This window comes from Sycon ciliatum, chromosome 7, assembly GCF_964019385.1.
Source record: "Sycon ciliatum chromosome 7, ocSycCili1.1, whole genome shotgun sequence".
NCBI classification, from domain to species: domain Eukaryota; kingdom Metazoa; phylum Porifera; class Calcarea; order Leucosolenida; family Sycettidae; genus Sycon; species Sycon ciliatum.
Genome location: NC_088649.1, coordinates 14,742,351 through 14,767,888, shown reverse-complemented (window position 1 = coordinate 14,767,888; position 25,538 = coordinate 14,742,351). Strand labels below are relative to the sequence as shown.

The 25,538-nt window shown below is 51.1% G+C and overlaps 1 protein-coding gene and 1 non-coding gene across 2 annotated transcripts in view; both read left to right on the top strand.

The window, feature by feature from the left end:
* The first annotated feature begins 330 nt into the window (after positions 1–330).
* The window catches only part of LOC135821072 (uncharacterized), a 78,579-nt gene continuing 53,371 nt past the window's right edge, over positions 331–25,538 (top strand). The window contains exons 1-9 of the mRNA XM_065334136.1: positions 331–1,385; positions 3,351–3,568; positions 6,559–6,661; positions 9,907–10,090; positions 10,723–10,974; positions 11,741–11,864; positions 13,280–13,432; positions 19,986–20,174; positions 23,184–23,683. Of these exons, the coding sequence (XP_065190208.1) occupies positions 532–1,385; positions 3,351–3,568; positions 6,559–6,661; positions 9,907–10,090; positions 10,723–10,974; positions 11,741–11,864; positions 13,280–13,432; positions 19,986–20,174; positions 23,184–23,683 (2,577 nt within the window). The 5' untranslated portion in view covers positions 331–531. The remainder of the gene's footprint in view (positions 1,386–3,350; positions 3,569–6,558; positions 6,662–9,906; positions 10,091–10,722; positions 10,975–11,740; positions 11,865–13,279; positions 13,433–19,985; positions 20,175–23,183; positions 23,684–25,538) is intronic.
* Positions 23,984–24,081, top strand: Trnay-gua (transfer RNA tyrosine (anticodon GUA)). The gene is made up of 2 exons: positions 23,984–24,020; positions 24,046–24,081. It is a non-coding gene; the product is annotated as a tRNA-Tyr (tRNA).

The window sequence follows — 25,538 nt, the reverse complement described above, 5'->3', positions numbered from 1 at the left end:
TGAGTCTGACGCGCTCTCATCATCATGATCATGTCATTCTCATGCTGACTCCACAGTCCACACCACAGAGTCCACACATATGTGTAAGGCCACACAGACTGTCAGTGTCCATGATGCATCGATGATAGCGCGCGCATGCATATCGGCAGATCATGAATATAATATAAAATAATTATTATTATAATTTTGCAGATAACTACAGATGGCGCGAAATCATGTGGACATGACGTCATGGGAGCGCCACGTTCTTGCCTTTTCGACATCCGACTCGCGTTTCGTCCCACTTTTTGCAGGACAGTGTATCTCGACTTCACCCTGTATTAGTGTAAAATCAGGTTGCACAGCTCAGAGAAATACTTTTCTTACTTTCCTTCCTGCTACTTTCACGGCACCCTGGCCTGAGCGCTCTCTAATTTTAGATGGTTTCCCCTTCTTTTGGATGCCTCGCTTTCAGCTGGCAGTTATTTAGGTCCGCGTGAGGACTCTCTACTCAGTCTTCACAGGCTGAGGAGAAGTTTTTTTGTTCTCGAAATGGCATATGTACTGAATACTAGCCCGAACCCGCGCATTCGCGACATTCAAGACGGCTTGTTTGCTGCCGACCACCACAGCATTTACCTTCTCGGTGATGTTGCTGGGGCGGCGAGCCAAGCAGCGGTTCCTTCCAGCGCATGGGAGCATGAGCCGACGACCCGGACCGGCGGTCCAGAAAGCGCACCAGCGGCAGGTGATGCTAGTGATGCTAGTGATGCTGCTGACTGCGCGAAAACAGATGCAGAGAAGCTCGAAGCTCGCTTCTCGCAGTGCGTCAACTCGGCCCGACAGGACAGGGACTTGGATTTGCAGCCTTTTAGACTATCTAGTTGCCATGCCCTGCAGTCTCAGTGGACGCGGCTGCTATATTTCGTGACCGAGAACCGTCGATTGCGCGAACAGCAGCGACGAATACCTGACACAGGAGGCATTTGCGTTGACCCGCCACCGGACAGAAGCAGCGACTTCGGCAGCTGCGCCGCGGACGTGAGCTACATGTCGGCGTCGCCAGCAGGGACGGGGAAAGCCCCTGCGGATGATTTCCACCGCTTCATGGTTCGGTTCGGGCTGCAGGTGATTCAGCGCGATAAGAAACTGCAAGACGCCGTGAGCATCTGCGAGAAAATCCTGTCAACCCTGTCTCCCTTGGCTGTGTCATCCGGTGGGTTCCCATGCGAATCACCGGAGGTCTGGGACGACCTGATGAACACCCTGATGGCGTTCTACGAGCAGGCGCGTGCAGCATACGCCGCCGGCGTTTCAGAGTCTGACTGTGAACCGAAGGCTGCTGGTTCAGCCGAGAGGACTAAGCTATTGGTCCTGGCAGCACTGTCCACCCTCGTTTGTGGAAGGTTAGATGCGAGCGTATACTGTGGGCCTGTGGGTGTCGGCCGGTGCAGTACAGGGCTACTCGACCGGATCCGATTGCGTGGGTCGAGTGCACGCGGCCAGGTGCTGTGCGGTGGAGTGCTGTGCGGTGGAGTGCAGTGTGCTGTGTGGCCGAGTGCTGTGTGATAGAGTGCTGTGTGGCCGAGTGCCGTGTGGCCGAGCGCCGTGCGACCGGGTGCCGTGCGGCCGGGTGCCGTGCGGCCGAGTGCTGTGCGCCCGAGTGCTGTGCGCCCGAGTGCTGTGCGCCCGAGTGCTGTGCGGTCGAGTGCTGTGTGGTAGAGTGCTGTGTGGCCGAGGGCAGTGTGAGGTCGAGTGCTGTGCGGCCGGGCGCTGTGCGGCCGGGCGCTGTGCGACCGAATGCTGTGGGGTCGAGTGCAGTGCGGCCGAGTGCATGCAGTCGAGTGCAGTGCGGCCGAGTGCTGTGCGGCCGAGTGCTGTGTGGCCGAGTGCATGCAGTCGAGTGCAGTGCGGCCGAGTGCTGTGTGGCCGAGTGCATGCAGTCGAGTGCATGCGGCCGAGTGCTGTGCGGTAGCAAGAGTACATAACCCCCCAGAGTGTGCGACGCTGGATCCAGCTCTGCATAGGGTCTTGGTCGAGCGTAATCGGATTTTTGCGTCATAATACTGTACCCATCTGTTTATAGTAATCTTGTCAGTTTGAGCACTCTGGCAAGGTACGTTCGGGCCTGGTTTAAATCTGGCTTTGGAAAATTTATTTTTCATTGCTACCAGTTTCGGCCTCATTTCCTCTGTGCTGCGCTGACGAGTCCACAAAGGACGAAACAGTTCTGTCCGCAGATTGTGTATATAATAATACATGTATATAGCCATGTACAGCAAAGGTCATCATACAGTGTAGAGATCTGAGTGTTGTAGTATCGCGCATATCAGCACACGCAGCACAGAAGCCATAAATAATGTTATAGTTTCGACTGGGCCTTTCGTACCATTACTTTGCAAGTCGACAAAACTACTAGAACATTGTATATGGCTTCTGTGCTTCGTGTGCTCATTTGTTTCCGTCCAACCAAGATTCTATTCGGTCACGCCTAGCCTTTCAGTACCTGGTCACCGTGCCTGCAGGCTACAACTTTCACACCAAGGTTCAACTCGAGTGACAGGAACCCGCCCAAACACGCTGTAAGTTGTATCCTGCGGGCACGGTGACCAGATGACTGGCGGACGCACGAGCACGCGACCGCTTACTCAACCGTGTTCGATTGGGAATAAGGGCCAAACGCTGCATTGCACCCAGTTTCGGTGGAAGTGGCGAGTTCGATTGGGAATAAAGGAAGAAGCGAGCGTCTCAGCTTCCTCGGACCAAGACCATTTGACTCGGCACCCCGAAGAAGACTACAACTGATGAAAATTTGATTTTAGGGCATACTTCCCCTGCTCTGTTTCAATGTCCAGCATAAGCGAACGCGTGGATCAAGCATAACTGCTTGGTTGACGCTGCAGCGGGAATGCGCGTAATAATAATACCTTGATTGTCCTTGTTGTTCTGTTCTGTAATAATAATAATTAGGGCTCAAATGGTTAGTCCGATTAACCGGTTGCAGACCGGTTACGAAGAATTAACGGTTAACCGATAAAGATAACGGGTACGCAGTAACTTTTCAGTCAAGTTTTCAAGTATCAGGTCGTTGCAAAGTATGCACTTTTGCAGGCTGTCCATATGTGTGTATATCCGCCCGTCTGTCCGTCCGTCTGTGTGTATGTCTGTCCGTCCATCTGTGTGTATGTCTGTCCGTCCATCTGTGTGTATGTCTGTCCGTCCATCTGTGTGTATGTCTGTCCGTCCATCTGTGTGTATGTCTGTCCGTCCATCTGTGTGTATGTCTGTCCGTCCATCTGTGTGTATGTCTGTCTGCCTATATGTCTGTCTGTCCGCCCGTCTCTATGGCCGTCCGTCTGTCTGACTCCCAGGCGATCCTGCTTGGCACTGGTTCAGCTAGCGGGCCTGCTCCAAGAGCAGGCAGGAGCGGACGAGCAACGTCTACCGCTGAAGACCGTCGTTCAACACTTCAATTCCTATGCCGGGCAACGGACGACAGTGCCCCCGTATCTGCTCGATTGCCTATTCGTAGCGGAGTGGCGCTTGAACAGCCCTTCGCTGTCCAAATTAGCGCCGGGTGCTGATCAGGGTAATGTAGAAAGTGTTGTATTTCATAGAAAAGAAAAAGGACCAAGATACTACAATACGCTATAATGTACCATTGGTCAGTGTCGTGCAGTGTTATCGCATGAGCTGATTGTTTAGTAACTGGTGGTGTTAGTTTCCGTGGTCCTTTTTCTTTTCTATAAATTAATCCTTGGCTCTCCATCCGAGTCCATTATTGTATTTTATTTTGTTATTTTTACTTGGGCATTCCCAACAGACCCTAAGGTCTTCGTGCAAAGGCGAGTGAGTGTGTGAGGGATTGTTGCACTTGGGCCGCTGCCGGTGCTGTGAGCAGGGGAGTCGGAAGGTATTTTAGGGTGGTATGGTCAGCCAACCGAAGTGCAATTTACTCATGGTGTTGGCGTGTCTCCTCTGGTGACAAATTTCGAAATTTCGAGCCCAGATCAGTGCCTTTTATAAATAAGCCCGTTGTGCATTGCCAAATATGGAAGGTATGAGTAATGCTTGTGAGTACGCTGGGATCAGCAATGCACTGTTCAACACCCCCAGACGACCATGCCCCGGTGGCTGTGTGGGGTGTTTATGGTGCAAATTAGGTCATTGCGCAATGGGCTTTTTTCACAGGGTACCAGGGGGCAAGGAGTGGCACAGTCAGTACCGTAAGTGACCGTGCCGTGTCCGACGACCCTGTCGAGTCCCGTCATTCCGAGACGGAACACCCCGCATGTGATTAAAGGGGAAGTTAAGGCAAAAATCAAAATTTCACCAGTTGTAGTCTTCGGGGTGCTGAGTCGAATGGTCTTGATCCGAGAAAGCTGAGACGCTCCCTTCCTACTTGAATCCCAATCGAACTCGCGCACTTCCACCGAAACTGGGTGACTGCGCCCTACGAGATGGGGATTTGTATGCAAAATGTCACTAAAAGCGCCATTTCGTTCTTATAAAAGCACGGATGACCGCGATTGGCCCATATGTTGTAGTCTTTTGGACGCTGAGTCGACTGGTTTTGGTCCGAAAAGGCTGCGATGCAGCGTTCGCCCCTAATTCCCAATCGAACATGGTTGAACAAGCGATCACGTGCTCCTGCGTACACCAGTCACCTGGTCACCGTGCCTGCAGGGTACAACTTACAGCCTGTTTTGACCTTTTTTGGGTGCAGTCCTGTCACTCGAGTTGAACCTTGGTGTGAAAGTTGTCGCCTGCTGGCGTGGTGACCAGGTGATTTTGGCACCCTGGAGCACGTGACCGCTTCTTCAACCATGTTCGATTGGGAATAAAGGAGGAACGCTGCATCGCAGCCTTTTCGGACCAAAACCAGTCGACTCAGCGTCCAAAAGACTACAACATATGGGCCAATCGCGGTCATCCGTGCTTTTATAAGAACGAAATGGCGCTTTTAGTGACATTTTGCATACAAATCCCCATCTCGTAGGGCGCAGTCACCCAGTTTCGGTGGAAGTGCGCGAGTTCGATTGGGATTCAAGTAGGAAGGGAGCGTCTCAGCTTTCTCGGACCAAGACCATTCGACTCAGCACCCCGAAGACTACAACTGGTGAAATTTTGATTTTTGCCTTAACTTCCCCTTTAACCGTGCAGCCGGAGACGCCAAGTCTCCCTATCCGCCGGGGAGATCTACCGATTCCGTCGATGTTCTTGAAACGTCTCCTCCCATCTCCTGACCAGAATTGAAAACCCTCCCTACTCAGCGCAGATTCTTGCTGACCATGCATGATGTGTAGTAGTGGAGCTGTTAGTTTAACAACTGGCACTCTGCACCCTGGGGGGGGGGTACTGGTGCATGTATGCATGGTCAACATGCTTAATTTGTTTACCCCTACATGTTGAGGTCAGCAGGCCTCCCTGCGGGCTGCCCCACACCTGGAGGGACACCTCCGTACCACGGACGAATTGAAGTTGGCAGGTCTGTGGACGTTTTCGTTTCCTTCTTCTCGAAGCGATCAGTCAATGAGTGGATTATTAATACCGCGTAATACCCAATGCTGTAGACAGCAAGCTGTTTCGGCCACAAAGGCCTCATCATAACAGCTACAAGCTTTAAATAGGCCGAGCTACCAGCCATGGTGCAAAGGGGCACCGCAGACATTAAGATAGCTCATCGCTCTAGCGCCAGAGTGCTCTAACTACGAAAAGTAGCGGGGCAATGCGTAATGCAGCAGCAGGACGAGAGCAGCCTACCGAGAGCGTTCAACGAAACAAATGTCGAGGAGCGTAATACCCGATGCTGAAGACAGCATGCTGTTTCCGCCACAAAAGGCCTCATCAGTACAGCTAGCTACGAGCTTACAATATTCCCTTTATATGTGGGTAGGGTTTGTGCTACGGATACTGTAATTTCACAAGTTTTTGGTGTACTTTTATTTTCGGTATTTTCGGTGCCTTTGTTTCGTACCTAAAATTTCAATACACCCAACAAACACTAACGCACATAATCCAATAGGGAACTGGTTCTCTGTACCTAAAATTTCTGTTCACCTAACCTGGCCTTTTGCCCTCATACCGAAAATATTGAGCACCTAAAATTTCTGAAATTAATTAGAGTATTCTGCTGGGTTAGAAAATCTGATTTACTGCCGCAGTGTGCACGAAAGGGACATTTTGGTAATTGAATATTATGCTGATTTGTAGAGGGTTTTGATCTTTTGAAAATGCTGGATTTTTTTAAATTTATTTTATTATGTTCCCATACCCAAGTGAGAATTCAAGTCGGCAGGAAAACCGCGAGCTCCCATGTAGGGAGCAACACACTCTTCCCATGCCCAGCTCATAAAGAGTAGTGAAAGACAATGGTACGGAGACTAGGGCAAACGTGACAACTGCTGAGCAGGCGCTGCACCGAGACGCAGCAGTGATGGTGGGATTAAAGAGTGACGGCTGTACTGCACTGCACACTGAACACTGAGCACAGATGTAACTTTAGCAACGATGTAAGACGGCCAAACGTGCCCCGCCTCGTCATGCCTGCTTGCTTGCTCCGGTTTGCTGTGCTTCTAGGCGTGCCGACCAACCTGGCCGCGAACGGATCTTTTCTCTTCGTATCCCACGTGTGGTGCCAAGGGGTGACGAAAATCGGAACTGGACTGCGCGGAACCTGCAGGTAGGGTACAGTGTTAAGTTGTGTTCGGAGAAATCCGACTTAGAGTGTGTATACATGTATCTGGTGCCGTCAACTAGCACGCGCCTTGACGCCCTGGAAGTGGCACACATGCGGCTGGACGTACTCACATGTACAATACAAGGGAGGTTTAGTCCCACGTAATCCGTGGGTACTTTACGTGTGTGTACCACGTGATACTCAGTGACCCACGTACAGACGTTTTCTGAATCACGACATACCGTGTATGGAGGCTCACCCACGTTCCGCTAGAACGTGGGTGAAAATCAGAATTGAGTGCATTGTGCAAGCTGTGAGGGTGCTCAGCTGAAGAAGTTTCCGAAGTACGAAATCAAAATACTGGATGAGCTTCTTAGGCCCGGGTAGCTTCGTCTTTGACCAGGTTTGGTCCTTTCGCTTCATGATTTTGTTTGTTCCGTGTGACTAAACACAACATTGCAACGTAGGTGCCCTTCATCCACTTTACGTGGATCACCCACGTACGCGTTTCCGTTACGTGGGAACTAAACCTCCCTACAACCTGGTGTAAGCGACCTCTGTGTTTAGTGACCACCTGCTCGTAACGGCCGTTTTTCCATGCACCATGCACCTACGGCATATAATCCGATGATCAAATTAACGGTTATAAATAAGGTAGATGTCTGTATTTCGTGGCAAAATATGGGGTGTGTGCGGTTTGCATTGCACTCTGCGGCTTATACTCCGTAATTTACGGTATTGTTGAGCAGCCGCGTGTTGTGCAGCTGCTGTCTTGACTATTGGGGGGGGGGGGGGGGGGGGAGGGGAGGGTGCGTGTGTGTGTGTGTGTGTGTGTGTGTGTGCCATATGGTGCAGTGGTATGTGCAGCGATTTCCAATCGATAGGTTGCGGATTCGATCCCAGACGATTATGGTCACACACGTCTTTCTTCTCTTTCTCAGACTCCTCCTGACTTTTCTTTCATTCTCCTGGGTGGTTACCAACAGTCGGTGCATGCCGGAGTATGTAGTGTCATGTGTATATTATTATTATAAGCACGTCCGCGTAGTGGGCGGGTTTGCCCACCTCGCTTGTGCCAAACTGTGCCACGTGTCCGTACAAAAATGAGAGAGGGGAGGACAAAACAAAAACGAAAACACAAAAGAGCAAAAACAAAAAAAAACAGGAAAGTAATGATGAAGGACAAAATGAAGGAACAGAACAGACCAAACCTGAGTAATATACATGTATAACAGAAGGGTGGCAGAAGACTACATCATGCAGCATCCACGAACGAGGAAAATCGACCGAGGGACATGATAAAGGGGAAAGAGAGAGGATGTGGACCGGGGACGGGGGAAACAGGGAAAGAGAAAGAGAGAGATACGATGAACAAAATACAAAATTTGGAAAGAACTAACGCGACAAACGAAGACAACAGGACGTGGCGTGCTGACCTGGCGAGGAGCTGGATGATGGTGATTCCTTGACAGCTGCACAAGCTCTGATGGTGATGGCGGCCTTCAGTATTCACCGACTCCTGAAACCGACTCCACGACAGATGCGCATCAGTGTCGTCCACCCGCGAAGCGCTTCAGTGTCCACCCGCGACCACTCGCCGCTGATGTTCGTTCATGAGCATGTTTCTGAGCTTGGCAGCAAATTTCCGCAGGGCTTCTGAATCACGGTCTGCGATTCTGGGATGGTTCAGGATCGCCTTCTCCTGTAGTGCCAGGTGGCGGTCTTCTCCCCCATACCACTGGTCAAGTTCTGGCCAAGCAGCAGCGTACACGCCTGGCCCGTCAAACATCTCGGCCACAATGTCCTCAGCCGAGCTTCCTTGGAGCGCCTCCTTTAGCCTAGCCAGCTTATAATCGTCGGATACGTAGCGATCCTCATCCACCAGCCGCTTGAACGATTGACGCGACGGCACAAACTGTTGCGCGCTTCCGCTCAACTTGGGCAGCTCCAGAGGCTTTAGGTGGTGTAACGAACTGACCCCATGTGGGCGTTGCATACTGGCAAGCCAATCATGCACATAGAGCTCCACAGCAGGTTCCGGATGAGGAGACCACTCAGAAAGTCTACTCATTGGAGCACTATAGTCAACTGACGTTGCTCTGCTGCTCAGACTACACGTGGCTTCGGTAGTGGTGGTGTTGGCCGTGTGCGTGGTGCTGGGATCGGTGGCACAGGCCGCATGTGCGGTGATGTTAACGGTGGCACAGGGGTGACCTGTTCTGCGACTGCTGATTTGGCCTGATGCCACGTGGCCAGAAACAGACTCAACAGGCGAATCCAAAATCGCCTCAGCAGCAGCCATCACACCAACACTCTCCTTATCAAATTTCGCCTCCCATTCGTCCAAATCATTCAGCAGTTGTTTACTCTCTTGGGATTCCAACATGCTGCGCGTAATCTCTAAAACCGAATTCAGCTCTGACTGTACAAATTCCAATTCACGGACATCAGGCTGCAAATATCGGCGAGACGGCGACGAGCAAGCAATCAGTGTTCGCAAGCGGTTACTTATCCGCGTGTGGCATCTACGGAGGTTAGTTCTGCGACGAAGTAACTCTTTCCAGCGGTCCTCAAGTTCCTGAACAGGAGCTTCACACATGCTCGTATCATAATGGCGTGGCGCAAAACTACGAGTCACAAACCCTGGTGGTGGCGGAAACGCCTTTGCCACCGCTGACACTACCTGTCGAAACCTGTCGGATCCGGCTCGAAGGACCAAATGTTTTACCGGTTCCCTCGCAAACCCACACTTACATCAGACACAACTATTGGAGGCATCGAACTATTTAGAAGACTGTATTACCAAACATGTTCTCAAAACACCATTGAAGAATCGTGTGATGTGTGTGCGTTAAAAAAATGAACAAAAGACCAAAACGTATGGATTCACTGGCCGGAGAAAGCCACGTCATAGCTGTGTGGTGTAGACCAGGCTGTATAGTGGCGGTCAATTCTTTAGCCTTGCAAGCTGTTGAATGGTGCAGTCCCAGCACAAGCTGCTATGGCTTCTGCTGTAGCATTGCTATCATCGCCTCCGGTGATGGGCGTTGAATGGTCAAATGGTGTGTGTGTGGTGCGTATGTTTATGTGTGTGTGCTTACATGTGTGTGTGTGTGTGTGTGTGTGTGTGTGTGTGTGTGTGTGTGCGTGTGTGTGTGCGCGCGTGCGTGGGTGCGTGCGTGGGTGCGTGCGTGGGTGCATGGGTGTGTGTGTGCATGGGCATGCGCACGTCATCCCACGTTGTCCAGGGCGCACGTCTACGCTAGCAATAAGGATTTGCCAGAAGGCATACCGGTGTACGTGGCTGGCCAGTTGCTCTACGTGTACGTAAAGGAGCCGTGCGACATTCGGCCGCTTACCGAAGTTGGGCCGTTTGATTTCCAGACAGGCTGCAAAGCCTTCGCTACCGTGCTAGACGAAGACACTCTGATGGTACGTGATTCCAGTTTTGTACATGCCGCGTATGTTTCACTTCACCATTTGTTTTAAAAATTTCACCTGGTGATTAGGAAAGTACTGTACAGCAGGAAATTTTCGGACGGGATTATTTTCGGACAAAGCCGAATTTCGACGTTTCGTACGGTTTTTTTATTTTCGTACAGCGCTGCATGCTAAATGCACGTGTTCGCATGCAGTACGCACGTATAGTGTACATAATTTCACATGAACAAATTTTAGTACGGAATTAATTTTAGTACAAAAGAGGCCGTGTACGAAATCGTACGGAAATAAATTCCGTCCGATAACTTCCTCCTGCACAGTACTCGTATGCTAGACATGCATGTCGGCGTGTTGAATGAGCTGAGCTGTTTTTGCAACTGTATGACGTGTCATTTTAGGTGTATTTAAATTTCGATGTCAGGGACCTGTCAGGTTTCAGCTGTAATCTAAATAGAGGTGTCCGGCTCCTTTACCGAAATTGTAATCGCGCCGAAAATAACGTGTTGTACAGTATGTTCTTGTGTGTGTGTGTGTGTGTGTGTGTGTGTGTGTGTGTGTGTGTGTGTGCGTGTGTGTGTGCGTGTGTGTGTATGTGTGTGCATGCGTGCGTCTTGTGCGAGCAGCCCATAGCCGATGTGGACCTACGCGTGACGCCACCTGCCACCAGCAGCGACGACGACTCCGCCAGCTCGACGACCGACCCACTCGGCACCGGGCTGTACACAAACGCCACGCTGCGCTTCACGTCGGACGGAACGCACCTGTATTGGCTGTGGGCGGGGAAAGCACTCGACGAGACCGGCACTGCGCCGTCTGAAGTGCAGTCGGTTTCTTCGGAGACCAGGCTCGTCGTGTACATTCAGAAACTGGCCCTGGTGAGTGTGGCCTGTTTCCCCGAATGTATGTCGCACCGTTTTACACTATGGCCTTGAAGGGCAAAGAATGGTGTGCGACTTACAATCGAGTGTGCCTTCCTGCTGATGTGAATGCATTGAAGCAACTTGGCTCAGACCTGAAAAGGGGCCGCAACTTATAACAAGTTTGATTGATTCATTGATTTGTAACATGGAAATTGTGGGCACAAGTTATGCGATCGAGTCCACCAACTAAACCAGATTTTGAACAGTCAGACGTGCACAATCTAGCACAAAACTGACAAGGAGTACTGAGACATTCCACAATTTCCATGTTACAATTTTTTACTTGGCTCACCATCTGAGTTCTTGATTCATTGATTGATTAATTTTTACGTTTAAAAGGATTGTCCAAAGTTATAATAAAGTGCGACTTATAATTGGGGAAACACAGTGTACAGTTGCCTTGGAGACAAGAATGCAATGAAACACAGTGTACAGTTGCCTTGGAGACAAGAATGCAATGAAACACAGTGTACAGTTGCCTTGGAGACAAGAATGCAATGAAACACAGTGTGCAGTTGCCTTGGAGACAAGAATGCAATGAAACACAGTGTACAGTTGCCTTGGAGACAAGAATGCAAAGAAACACAGTGTACAGTTGCCTTGGAGACAAGAATGCAATGAGACTGAGAAGAACTACACAGGGCCGAAAATAAACATGCGCCGAATATTTTGTTGGACTTACAGTACTTGACAAGTGTGCATGTGTTCTCGACTTGTCCAGGTGAAGAACGATGAAGGCAACACCTGGTCATTGATCCCTGTAGCTGCACCCGTTGCTCTGCAATCCAGTCCAAAGGATTCTGCTACCGGAACAGAATCCGCTGGAAATTGGAGTTCAACCACTGGTACGTACTGCACACTGCTATGCGGCCATGCGAGTGCTTGTGCCACCTGGCCGTAGTTCTGTGAGCCACCCGTATTTGTACCGTCCGGCCATACGAGTGCTTGTGCCATCTGGCCATATTTGTGCAATCCACCTGTATTTGTGCCATCTGGCCATACGAGTGCTTGTGCCACCTGGCCGTAGTTCTGTGATCCACCCGTACCGTAAAGTCCGCTGCAAACGCCCACATCGCTGCAAACGCCCACCCCAGCGGGTCCATACTATTTTCGTCTTTTCCAGGTCAACATAGTTGTAGAAAACTGGCATGAAGGTCGAATGCGTACAAGAACGACTAAAATGCCTACAAACTGCCTATGTCTTACCAAGAGGCTCTGCAAAAGCGATTGTCATTATCTTGCTGCAAAGAAAAAAAAAACTTCGGTCGAGATTTCCTTTCATACAATGAATGAATCGTCTTTGTTATTAGTTCGTTCTCCATGAAGTAATGCCGTAGAATCCATCTGGTTTTCAAATCATGAAATTTCTGCAGTGCCACGATGTCGCGCTTTCAGCTTTCAGTCAGAATGGAATGGTGATTGTTCTGACGAAGCGTCATTCAACGTCGCAGTATTGCAGTTGCAAGTCGAACAGGGGGGTGTCACAGAAGCTACACCTACAAAGTCGCTGCTATCTTGTTGAAAACTCTGAAGTGCTCGAAAAAAACCTTGCCTTTGCGAGTTGCGTGATTGGGAAATGATGGCTTGAAACACCATCAGAAGTGTACTAAGGTTCCTGCAATAGCCTGTTGACCTGTTACATTTTACTGACGTACTCAAGTGCATACTCAAGTGCATTTGAGCTTGAGTGAAGAGCTAGTACTGAGCCTGAGTAGCCAGTGCTACGTACTCAGCCTGCAGAATGCCGGCCGAGCCGGCTTTGGCTAGGTCACTGTAGTGTCGCAGCAGTTGTACGTCTCCAGCCCGTTTAGCAAGCAGCGCAGTAATAAAAAAGCACTCTCTGGCAGAAACTCGCTGCGGGTATGTAAATCCCCAGCATAATCATGGCAGATCATTCGGATTGCGTTCATGCTATCCTTCGTTTGTACGTAGTACAAACGTATCTGAGACACGTGATGAGTTTTCGCCGTCAGAGACTCCATAATAAAGAGCTGTGCACTCTTTGGGGGTTATTTCGCTCTTGGTCTCACTTGATTATTATGTCGCACCCGGCTTTTCAGGATCGAGCCGTATTGTTTCAATATAGTCACGTAGGCAGGATGTTGCACTCGATTGGAAATTGCACCCTCTTCGTTGCCCTTGACGTTGAGTGTAAAAAGGTGCGACTTACATTCGGGGAGCTATGTTAGCAGTTTTCTCCCCCCCCCCCCCCTCCCTCCCAGTCTCTCACTCTCTCCCTTTGTTTCCCTGTGTTGCACAGGCACAGACACAGCTGCCATGCTGATTCAGAACGTTAATATGGTGGCAGCGGTCCGAAGGGGGCCCCTGTTCACGACCGGGCACATGCTGGCCCTGGTGCTCTATCATCCGCAGCTGGTGGTGATCCCCGACGGTGTCCCTGAGCCGCCCGTTGGTAAGAGCATGTCACCGGGGCGTACCTGGTCCCCGTTTTAGGGGTGGGGGGGGGGGGGGGGGGGGGTGCGCGGCCGCATATGTGTATGATGGCTGGTGCATGTCATTCATGGTTATTGATGTGTATCTATATTCATTACGTCATAGTTGTACTGCATGCACGCACACACACGGATTAGTTGAGTGTGCTTCTTTTTCCTGTTGTTCTTTCTCATGACATGTTTTGTTTCTGTTCCCAAGTCTTCACGAATAAATAGTAACGTATCATGGCGCAGTGAACTTGTTCTTTCCTGTGTCCGTGCCTTGTGTCCGCACCTTGTAGTGTTTGCACGGGCCCAGTTGTTTTTTTCCGTATGAAGTAGTAGTTTCCGCGATCGAAACTCTGTCTCAGTTGAATTATTTTAGTAGTGTATTTGTTCGTACTCGTGGACGAGTGACTAATCGTAATGGAACAATCACAGGACGATACCGGATTTGACCTGTCCTCCGCGACCGAGCGACAGCAGGAATCTCAAATGGGTGTCCTGATGAAATTTATGGAGCAGCAGATGCGTGCAGCTGAGGCTCGTGATAAGGCGATGCAAGATCTGTTCAAGAATGTTCAGAGCAGGTCGCTATCACCATCGCAGCCTCAGTTCACTCCGCAGCCCTCAGCACCAGCTCTGTCCACCTCGCAGACCTCAGCACCACGGCCAGTGAACAGTGTGTCCTGCCCACACTTATTGTCGTCTGCGACGCTGGCTGATTTTCACTCCTTCGTTGAAAGCTGGAGAGATTTTAGTGTTTGCCAGCATTTGGCCAGCCAGGCTCGTGAGGCCAGAGTGGCAACACTCCGTCAGTGTTTCGATGAGGAGCTGCGACGTTTTATCCACAGACCTCAGCACCACGGCCAGTGAACAGTGTGTCCTGCCCACACTTATTGTCGTCTGCGACGCTGGCTGATTTTCACTCCTTCGTTGAAAGCTGGAGAGATTTTAGTGTTTGCCAGCATTTGGCCAGCCAGGCTCGTGAGGCCAGAGTGGCAACACTCCGTCAGTGTTTCGATGAGGAGCTGCGACGTTTTATCCGAGAGGATATTATTTGCATACCAGCTTCAGCTGACGTTGACCTGATGCTGGAGCGCATTCAGGCGTATATCAGACGGCAACGTAACCCACTGTTGGACCGCATAGAGTTTTACCAGCGTGTCCAGCAAGCTGGAGAATCATTTGATGCGTTTTACACAGCCCTGTGTGAACTACAAAGTGCATGCGACTTCTTGTCACAGAGCCTATGTGGAACGTGTGATGCTCGCTGCTGTGCGCAGTGCAAAGGCCTCGGCCGTACCCTCAAGGAGGAATCTCTGCGCGACCGCGTCGTCATTGGTGTGCGGAACGATGAGACGCGACACAAGTTGCTCGCAACTCATGGTCTCACGCTTGACCAGGCTGTCACCCTCTGTCGGACGGAGGAAGCAGCATACCACACCAAGGCACACATGCCCAGTCCTGGCCTCCAGGCAAGTGCTGCCAAGCAGTCGGCGTACAAGCAGCAGAAACGTCACAAGCCAGCTGACTCTAAGTCAAGTGCGACCAAGTCCACTTGTCCAAATTGTGGTCGTTCTGACCACACGAAATCTGTATGTCCTGCCAAGGGCAAGAAGTGCAACTCCTGTCATGGCATTGGGCATTTTCAGCGAATGTGCAAGAGCCAGAAACAGCCGAAGACTAGCTCTGCTGCCAAGCTTGGACAGCTGAAGCTACAGCGTGCGTCTCGCGTGGACCGTCGCACAGTACCTGTTTCGACCATGCTGCAAACAGAGGATCAGCCATCCCAACTGTCCTGGACACCAGACACAGGCAGCGACGTTGATGCCATTGGTGAGGAGCACCTCACGCAGATCGGTGGGTTCGTCGAGAACTTAGATGACGACCACGACTGTGTGCAGGCTGTGACCGGTGAGCCGCTACGCAACCTGGGCAAGATACGTGCGACTCTACGAGTCGGTGAGACGCAGCATGAAACCGTCATCCATGTGTACAAGGGTCTACACGATGCCCTGCTCTCTCATACCTCATTGCGTGCGCTGAAGTTTCTCCCACCTGATTGGCCAGTCCAATTCACCGCTGAACACGAGGGTGCATCTTCACCCAAGATCTGTGCAGCTGTTTCGTCATGCGCTCATCCTAGTGATGCTGAGTTAGCGCGAACACGTGAGCAGCTCCTGCAAGAGTTCGCTGACGTTTTCTCGGATTCCGGTCTGAAGCCAATGGAAGGTCCGCCAATGGAAATTGAGCTACAGCATGATTCTAAGCCTTCCTGTGTGCACACTGCTCGACCAATACCGTATGCATTCCGTGACCAGATCAAGACTCAGCTCGACGGCATGGTCAGCGACGGGATTATTGAACCAGTGACGGAGCCCAGTGAATGGTGCCATCCGATTGTCATAGTAGACAAGAAGGGCAGCACTGAGAAGCGCCTCACAGTTGACTTCAAGCGGCTGAACGACCAAGTCCGTCGTCCCGCGCATCCCGTACATACGGCACGTGACGTTGTCTCTGGAGTTGGCTCTGCTAAGTTCTTTACGAAGCTCGATGCAAGGCACGGCTACTGGCAGATTCCTCTCAGTGACACTGCTCAGGAATTCACCACGTTTATCACCCCGTACGGCAGATATCGTTATCTACGGAACCCGCAGGGTCTAATATCTGCTGGGGATGAGTTCAACCGGCGCACTGATGCTGCGTTCTCTGCCATCCCGCGTCTCGGCAAGGTAGTCGATGATTGCCTAGCGTACGACGACGACTTTCTGTCGCATGTCAGCCACGTGCGCGAGATTCTGCTCTGCGCCAGGGAGCATGGTATCACGTTCAGCCCCGCCAAGTTTGTGTTCGGTACGCAACGTATCCATTTCTGCGGCTACAACGTCACGCCTGATGGCTGGGTCGTCGACGATGATAAGACGTCCGGTATTCGCCAGTTTCCAGTACCCGCCAACAGAACCGATCTCCGTTCGTTCCTCGGTCTAGTGAACCAATGTGGCGAGTTCACTCCACATCTAGCCGAGTTGACCAATCCTCTGCGTGGCCTGCTCAAGACCTCCCGTGAGTTCATGTGGGACGCTAGCCACACTGCAGCGTTTGAACGGACGCAGGAAGCTCTCTTGTCCCCTCCGGTTCTCGCTTTCTATCAAGTTGGTCAAGACCTCCGGCTTGAAACCGATGCATCCGCTCTAAGAGGTCTCGGATTCGTGCTTTGGCAAAAGCAGAATGATCAGTGGCGTATTATTCAGTGTGGATCCCGCTACCTGTCTGATGCTGAAACACGTTATGCTGTCATCGAGTTGGAAATGCTCGCTGTAGTATGGGCCGTGCGCAAATGCCGCATCTACCTGTCTGGTGCGCCATTTGAAGTAGTCACCGACCACAAGCCCCTGATTCCGATCATCAACTCATATTCGTTGGATCAGATCGAGAACCCGCGTCTTCTACGATTACGCCTCAAGCTCCAAGCCTATCAGCTGCAGGCATCTTGGCGAAAAGGTTCTGAAAATGCCTTCGCCGATGCGCTGTCCCGGAATCCTGTTGGCATTCCTTCCACCACTGATGAGCTTGGTGAAGCCCCGTCGCTTCATTGCCGCAGCATTCAGATCTGCATGGTGCACTCGGACACTGAGCCGAATGCGAATCTCAAGGTTGCAGAGCTGCGGGAAGCTGCAGCTGCAGATGCCACGTACCAGTCATTGATTGAGTGTATCTTGACTGGATTCCCTGATCGCCAGCAGAAGTTGCCTGCTCCGTTACGTGCGTACTGGAATGGACGTGAGCATCTCTCCGTCGACCATGGCATTGTGTTGAAGGGCAACCGCATTGTTGTTCCTGAATCATTGCGTGCTCAGGTATTGCACAACCTCCACGCTTCACACCAAGGCCTAGTGCGTACTAAGTCTCGTGCGCGTCAGCTTGTATACTGGTCCGGTATCACCAAGGACATTGATACACTCGTTCGTTCTTGTCCTGCTTGCCGCGAACACCAGTCGTCCCAGCCAGCTGAGCCCCTGCTGAACGACCGCACCCCGACACTACCGTTTGAATGTGCATCTGCCGATTTGTTCACTTGTCAAGGTCACGACTTCCTTGTGTATGCAGATCGTTTGACCGGTTGGCACTGTGTCGCGCGTACTGGCCGCACCACCTCATCGCATGACGTGATACTCGCATTCCGTCGCTGGTTCTCTGATGTTGGTGTTCCTGCTGTGCTGTGTACAGATGGTGGTCCCCAGTTCTCCTCGCATAAGTTTGCTGAGTTTTGTAAGCGCTGGCAGGTAAACCATGTCATGTCCTCTCCCCACTACCCGCAGAGTAATGGGCACGCCGAAGCTGCTGTCAAAGCCATGAAGCGTCTTATCACCAAGACAACCGTGAATGGCAATCTTGACACAGATGACTTCCGCCGAGGGCTACTGGAATGGCGAAACACACCTGGCTCCTCTGGTCAGAGCCCCGCTGAGCTCCTATATGGCCGCTCTCTCCAGTCATTCGTCATTGCACATTGGAAGGAGTTTGATTCATCCTGGCTCTCCAAAGCGACGACACGTGATGAGACTGCCATGCCATCCGACGATGCCGTCACAGACAAGTCGTCAACTCGTCGCTCGTTGCCGCAGCTTCGCCTCGGCACCCACGTGGATGTTCAGCATCCGCGCACCAAGCAGTGGTCTATTCGTGGGGTCATTGTTGCTGTCGGTAATCATCGGGACTACCTAGTGAAGTTGCCGAGTGGTCGCATTTATTGGCGGAACCGCAGATTCCTGCGTCCGTATCGCCCACTTGTGCCTGCACCGCTTGTTGTCCAACCGGCTGCTGCTGACGCCTCTTCCCCGCCGCCGCCGTCCCGCCGCAGCGCACGTCAGCGCAAGCCACCCCAGCGTTTAAACATTGGTTCGCATCATGGACAGTCCTATGATTGACACTCTTGATCACTAATGTCAATTTCTGCTGTCTCTGCTTTGTTGTTTTCATTCTTCATTTTGTTTTATTTATGATAGATATGTTGCTGTCACAGGTTTCGCAACATCTCGAAGGGGCGTGATGTGTATCTATATTCATTACGTCATAGTTGTACTGCATGCACGCACACACACGGATTAGTTGAGTGTGCTTCTTTTTCCTGTTGTTCTTTCTCATGACATGTTTTGTTTCTGTTCCCAAGTCTTCACGAATAAATAGTAACGTATCAGTTATTATGTGCATGCTGAACCTAGGTCTAAATTTTAAAGGGGGGGGGGGGGGGAAGGGGGCAAGAGCATGTCCGTTTCAAGCTCGTAGACAGACTGTAGTTCCCTGCTGGTATAGAGTGGGTTCATGTCTGTCACATGACCACACGGGTCGGCCATGCTGGTTCGAACTCCACTCGACCTCCGCATCTATGGGTCTCACGTGATGTCGGCCATGTTGCTTCCACTGTGGTCGCTTTCTGCACAAATGTGGTCACATGACCAAGATGTGAAACCACTCGATAACACGTTATTTTCGGTGCAACTTTAATTTCTGTAAATTTGTTGGTGCTCATTGCGCTTGCGCTGTCTCTAATGTAAAATCAGCTGGCCCGCACGAAGTCGTGAGCGAAAATTTGAATCGATTGCCAAAAAGTGCAATTTGCGCATTCTGGCTATTCAATTTGTCGCCGCTCGGTCATACAGTAGGTATCGGTTATAGCGTGGGGTGTTTGAATAAACGACTTTCTATTCGTATTTCCAATATTTCTTGCACACCATCAAACAAGTGTGACATACTGTAAATATACAAAATTTCGGCGCTGCAAAATTTCGGCACTTCACAATTTTTGACATTTCGGCGGCGATTTATGTTCGGCGTGGGGTAGAGGGCATGGTATAGTGCGACAGATGCTGTGAAAAATTTCATCGGTGTTTTAATTTAGGCGTTTTGGGTCGGTGCCGAATATAGCCGAAATTGAATAGCTGCCGAAAATTTGTATATTAACAGTACAGTCAACTTTGGGCATATCGCCACTCGGTGGGGCATCAGATAAGTGTCCTTATACCCCGAAGTCTCATTACCGTAAAGTCTTGTATAAAAGCCGCGGCTTCTATGACTTTCTTGGTGAAATTTTGCAGGCTTCTATATGAGTGTGTGTGTGTGTGTGTGCCTTGTCCTCACCCACTTACTGAGGTGTGGTGAGCCCATAAGTGGGATCATTTTCAAGTCCACCCAGAGTTTTGGGGATTTCAGGGGGTGTCGGCCGTTGGGCGGTTCAATAGCCAATTGAGTCATCTTTCCAAGATTCCTTTTGAGTCTCTCTCCCCTCTCCCGGGGAGACCCACGTGACCAGTTTTGGCAGTGTGCAACAAGTACAAGTGTGTGTGTGTGTGTGTGTGTGTGTGTGTGTGTGTGTGTGTGCGTGTGTGTGTGTGTATCTGTGCTGTGTTACGTGTGTGTGCGTGTGTGTATCTGTGCTGTGTTACGTGTGTGTGTGTGTGTATCTGTGCTGTGTTACGTGTGTTTGTGTGTGTGTATCTGTGCTGTGTTACGTGTGTTTGTGTCCACGCACAGACGTACTGAAAATCGCCAGCATTGCCTTTTTCCCGTTGAGTGGTGCTTCTTCGTCGACGCCCCCCGCCATCGCCGGGTGTCTGCCATGCTGTGCCGTGCAGTTGAGGTACGGTGCTCCAGCTCCAGCCCCCGTCACGGGGCCTCAGTTCAGCTTCTGCGGCCTGGTCGCCAACGACCGTGATAGCTTCGGTGAGTGAGTGTGTGCGTGCGTGTGTGTGTGCGTGCGTGTGTGTGTAGGGTGTGCATAGGTAACGCATAGGTAACTGTCTTGGCCGTCCTATTCCGATGAACTCCGTGTGGTGTAGACCAGGTGTGCATTGGGGGGGGGGGGGGGGGGTCGATTCACATGGCTTCATCAGTTGTGTGGATTAGACAGTTATCTGGCGCTTGTCTTGATCTGTTTCAATCAGAATCAGATCCGCTATCGTTGCTATGAAGAGAAAATCTGTGGGTTCACATCCAGTGCATTTGCAGATTTGCGTGCTTCTCTTGCGACGGGCGTATACATGGTACATGGTACATGGTGTGTGTGTGTGTGTGTGTGTGTGTGTGTGTGCGCGTGTGTGCGTGTGCGTGCGTGTGTGTTGACATGTTCATTTCCTGAAATTTGAGTGACATAACGGGATTGCAGGATGAACCGAATTTTTGAATTTTCCCGGTGAACCGATATTCGGAATTTCCCAACGTAATCCAGGATATCCCAGGTATGGCGGGATTTTCTCAGGTAAACCGGGAGTGAAGTCTCATAAACCCGGTGGGTTTCATGTCAGCAATCTTGTGGGTTGCGTTATCATGTTGCTATGAAAATCATAAGGGAAGACGTGGCCCCGACGAAAAGATAGCGTGGACACAGCCTATGGGATATTCGACCACTGCACGATGGATCTTGGGCACCCTGTAAGAAGACTTTAGGGTCTGTTGGGAATACCCCAAGTACATGTAAAATAATAGAATACAAAAAATACCAAAAAATCTATTGATGATGTACCGTAATATGCCCATTGCGCATTGCCAAATATGGAAGGTTGTCGTATCAGTAATGTATGTGAGAACGCTGGGATCAGCAATGCACTGTTTAACACCCGCACACGACCATGCCCAGGTGGTTGTGTGTGGGGTGTTATGTGAGTACGCTGGGTTCAGCAATGCACTGTTTAACAACCGCACACGACCATGCCCAGGTGGTTGTGTGTGGGGTGTTATGTGAGTACGCTGGGATCAGCAATGCACTGTTCAACACCCGCACACGACCATGCCCAGGTGGTTGTGTGTGGGGTGTTATGTGAGTACGCTGGGTTCAGCAATGCACTGTTTAACAACCGCACACGACCATGCCCAGGTGGTTGTGTGTGGGGTGTTATGTGAGTACGCTGGGATCAGCAATGCACTGTTCAACACCCGCACACGACCATGCCCAGGTGGTTGTGTGGGGTGTTATGTGAGTACGCTGGGTTCAGCAATGCACTGTTTAACACCCGCACACGACCATACCCAGGTGGTTGTGTGGGGTGTTAAATGCACTGTTCAACACCCCCACACGACCATGCTCACGTGGCTGTGTGGGGTGTTATGTGAGTACGCTGGGATCAGCAATGCACTGTTTAACACCCGCACACAACCAAGCCCAGGTGGTTGTGTGTGGGGTGTTATGTGAGAACGCTGGGATCAGCAATGCACTGTTTAACACCCGCACACGACCATGCCCAGGTGGTTGTGTGTGGGGTGTTATGTGAGTACGCTGGGTTCAGCAATGCACTGTTTAACACCCGCACACGACCATGCTCACGTGGCTGTGTGGGGTGTTATGTGAGTACGCTGGGATCAGCAATGCACTGTTTAACACCCGCACACAACCAAGCCCAGGTGGTTGTGTGTGGGGTGTTATGTGAGAACGCTGGGATCAGCAATGCACTGTTTAACACCCCCACACGACCATGCCCAGGTGGTTGTGTGTGGGGTGTTATGTGAGTACGCTGGGATCAGCAATGCACTGTTTAACACCTGCACACAACCAAGCCCAGGTGGTTGTGTGTGGTGTTCACGGTACAAACTATGTGGGCCACAACCAGCTAAAACATGTCTTAGAGTGAAACTTTTTAAATTTTGTTTTCCTCCAGGAAACAGTTCTTGGGACCCTACTTGACCTCTTGAAGGTGATACAGAGCAGAAAAGTAGTCTACAAGTGCCCCAAACACCGCTTCCAAAATATATACTTTGAAATAGAAAATGACAGTTTTCGCACAGCCTGACACAAAGAGACAAACTATTACTTTGTGGCTTTTGTGGCGGAGCACAATACAACGGAACTAAAGATGTTGACACAGACTTGAGCATGTCAACGACATTAGTTCAAAGGCATGGCCCAAGTTCTTCCTGGAAAGCAACACGCTGCTCGGGCGGCCTTGCACTTGCATACTCTTTCGATTCTGGCAGTGACACTTTCGATCGTCGCCTGCGCTTCCGAGACTGCGTCAGACGACTCATGAGAGCTGAACGCAAGTAACGTCGTAAGGCAGCCGGTTCGCCGCCTAATGATTATGTACTAGCCCACAACTTGTGCCTCTTCGCTACTGGAGACGACGAGGACGATTCAGCTTCGCTGTCGACATCAACATCACTGAGATCCCAACAAATTTGTCAGCGTCGCTCTGCAGACCCGCCGCCACGGACTTGCAGGCACCTGAACAAACCTGGGCCATGCACAGCGATCGTCTGGCCCTGCGAGCTGCTCTAGTATCACTAGATGCGGACATTGTCAGTCTTTGCTCGCCAGCTACTTGAACTAGACCGCCGAACAAGTGTTTGAACAAAATTTGAGAAGATGATCGCCACATCACGAATGAAGTGCAGAGTGAACGCGCTCCAAAAAAACATTTTTTTCCGTCATTTCCCAACTTTTTTTTACGAAACCCCAAAGACATGTTTTAGCTGATCGCGGCCCATGTCATTGCGCAATGGGCTTATTTGCATTCTGTTGTTTCGAATCTTTATTCTCACGATGGCCTGTGGCCAATAAGAGATAGTATGGTCAGATTTGCATCACATGGAGTGTTTGGAATGCTGGATTATGGAAACTTCGTGTTTAGCAGTGGGCAAACTGGGCGTACGGGTGAGCGTGGCTTGTGCGTGCACAGGTTGAGTTAGGCAGCAGGGATGAGAGTCGTTGTGCGCGTGTTCTCTTGTGCGCTCTTGCCCCAGCGCTATGCTACGACGCGACGAACAACTCCGTCTGGAGCCTGTCGTTGAGCGACGTCGTTCGACAATGGGGCAATCCTGGCAGTGTACCACCGCCGCCGGCTTCTGCTGTCGGAGTCCCCACCACCACCGGCGGCTGCATCTCCATGGCTACTACTGTCACAGCGACGACGGCAACGGCGGCAGAGGCGCTCGCTCCCGCGCTCGGCGCCGCGCCTGACAACGTGACCGCATCGGCGCAGGCTGCTGGCGCCGGCGATGCACCATCTGTCTCCACTGCAGCCACCACCGCATCAGACTCTAGCACCGCGCCAGCAGCTGAATCTTCAGTCCAGCCCAACGGCAAGGCAGCTGATAAACTGAACGGAGCCGCGAGCGCGGCAGCGGAAGGCGAGAATGTCGCCACCACCGCCGCCAGTGTGGCCGACGCGGAGCAGACTGTTAGTGTTGTGGAGCTGAAGGACGCCGTTATGAATTACCTGCGCTTGTGGGCGCCGGACGAAGTAAGTTTTGCTGTATCTATATTAAAAAAGGATCAACTGCGCACTCATTGAGTCATTCTATACACACGTTAAGGCAACTGTGATGTCATTCCAACTGATAACAGTCACAAGAAAACGTTCTTGGAACCTTGCCCACCACCCGTGTCTTGATGTGTGTGTATGGAATTAGTGTGCAGTTGATCCTTTTTATTGCCATAATTAAATATTAATTGTTCTGTCCACGTAGGTTATTGCGCCAACGATATGCTCGCGCTCCATCGCGGGGGTCAAAAGACCTAGAAATGTGTGCAGTATATGTGGCCTTCGATAGCTCAGTTGGTAGAGCGGAAGACTGTAGTGTGCGCATCAGTTGATGTGTAGTCATCTTTAGGTCGCTGGTTTGAATCCGGCTCGAAGGATTTTTTTTACTGATATTCACTGTCTTGCAGTGGAGGCTTATCAAGCCAATCTTGGTGCGTTTGTTTTACCCCCTGCTAGCACACGCTATGGTTTCAGTGCAATTTCTTACGTAGCCGCTGACCGGTGGAATGCACTGCCACCTGATTACCGCCTTTCTAATTCACCTGCTGAATTTCGATCATCCATCAAGACTTTCTTAGGGCTCCCTGTAAAAAGGCGATGACGCGTGTTGGGAATTCCCTAGTAAAATAAGAATAAAAATAAAATATATAATTAATCTTGAGGACAGCGTCTGGCACGGCCAAGAGTGCTGAGCATAAAGATACTACGCTCCTGGGGAGACACGGCTGTTTCCGCAGAAGTGTAGTATCGGTCAAGCAACGGTTCATCTGAAACACCTGGTCCTGGACATGGTCTTGGACATGGTCTTGGACATCGCTGCCCCCCCCCCCCCCCCCCCCGGCATTTCCTTTACGCCCATGAACAATCATGATGGCAAGGAAGTGTCCATCTCGGCACTCGGCACCTCCTTCCACGGTCTAGGGTAGGCGGTGGGGCATTCGGATTTGAGAGCAACTTGTGTGCGTAGCAATTTGTTTGCACCTTTTGAACAGCTCGCGCAGATCTCGCCAAAACAAAGCCTATGCAGCCCGCTACTATCCCCCAGTCATAGGCCTTTTTTCATCCACCAACGCACCGTAACCATAGCACCACATAACTCTGGAAAATCTGTACAGGACCGAATGCCGCTACCCCTTTGAGGTTTGAAGTCATAGGCTTGTCGGGTATATAAGGCCATTAAAAAATTTCACGGTTCGCGTGAGACTCGGCTGGAAACCAAGTTTTCCGAATCCGTAGGAACGTCACTACCCTTCAAGGATCAAGGCGCTGATGCAGCTCCTAAAGCGGTGGGAGGTGAGTAGCTCAGCTCACCAGCAAGTGGTCAAAGACCGAAAATCCCATTCACTGCATCCATGTTCTCCTCGTGCCAGGCCACGAGTTCCCAATTAACTGTGGGTCGCAGCAAATGGGCTTATTGAGCAAGATGTGCGGGGGGGGGGGTCAAGTTTCGCTGGCATCATTGCCATGGTAGAGATTTCTAGTCTTGTTTCCTGCTTGCTATTTGTGTCATCGATTGGCAAAACTGGATTGGTTGCAAGCAGTTGGTGTGGTCCGAGCAACACTCACCCAATCGAACAAAACACGGGTGTAGTACGCCAATGGTACGCATATCGTACAACGATTCTGTGAAAGCTGTCAAAAAACGTCACCGGTCCAGCCACTCCCGGTGTGTGTGTGGGGGGGGGGGGGGGGGGGGGTCGGTGTGTGTGGGGGGGGGGGGGGGGGGGGTCGGTGTGGTTTTATTCCACTCCAAGTACATGTGCACCCACTCCGGATTCGGCCAAACGATCACGCTCACCCGGAGCGCACTTGCTCGGGATTCGCCCCGATCGAT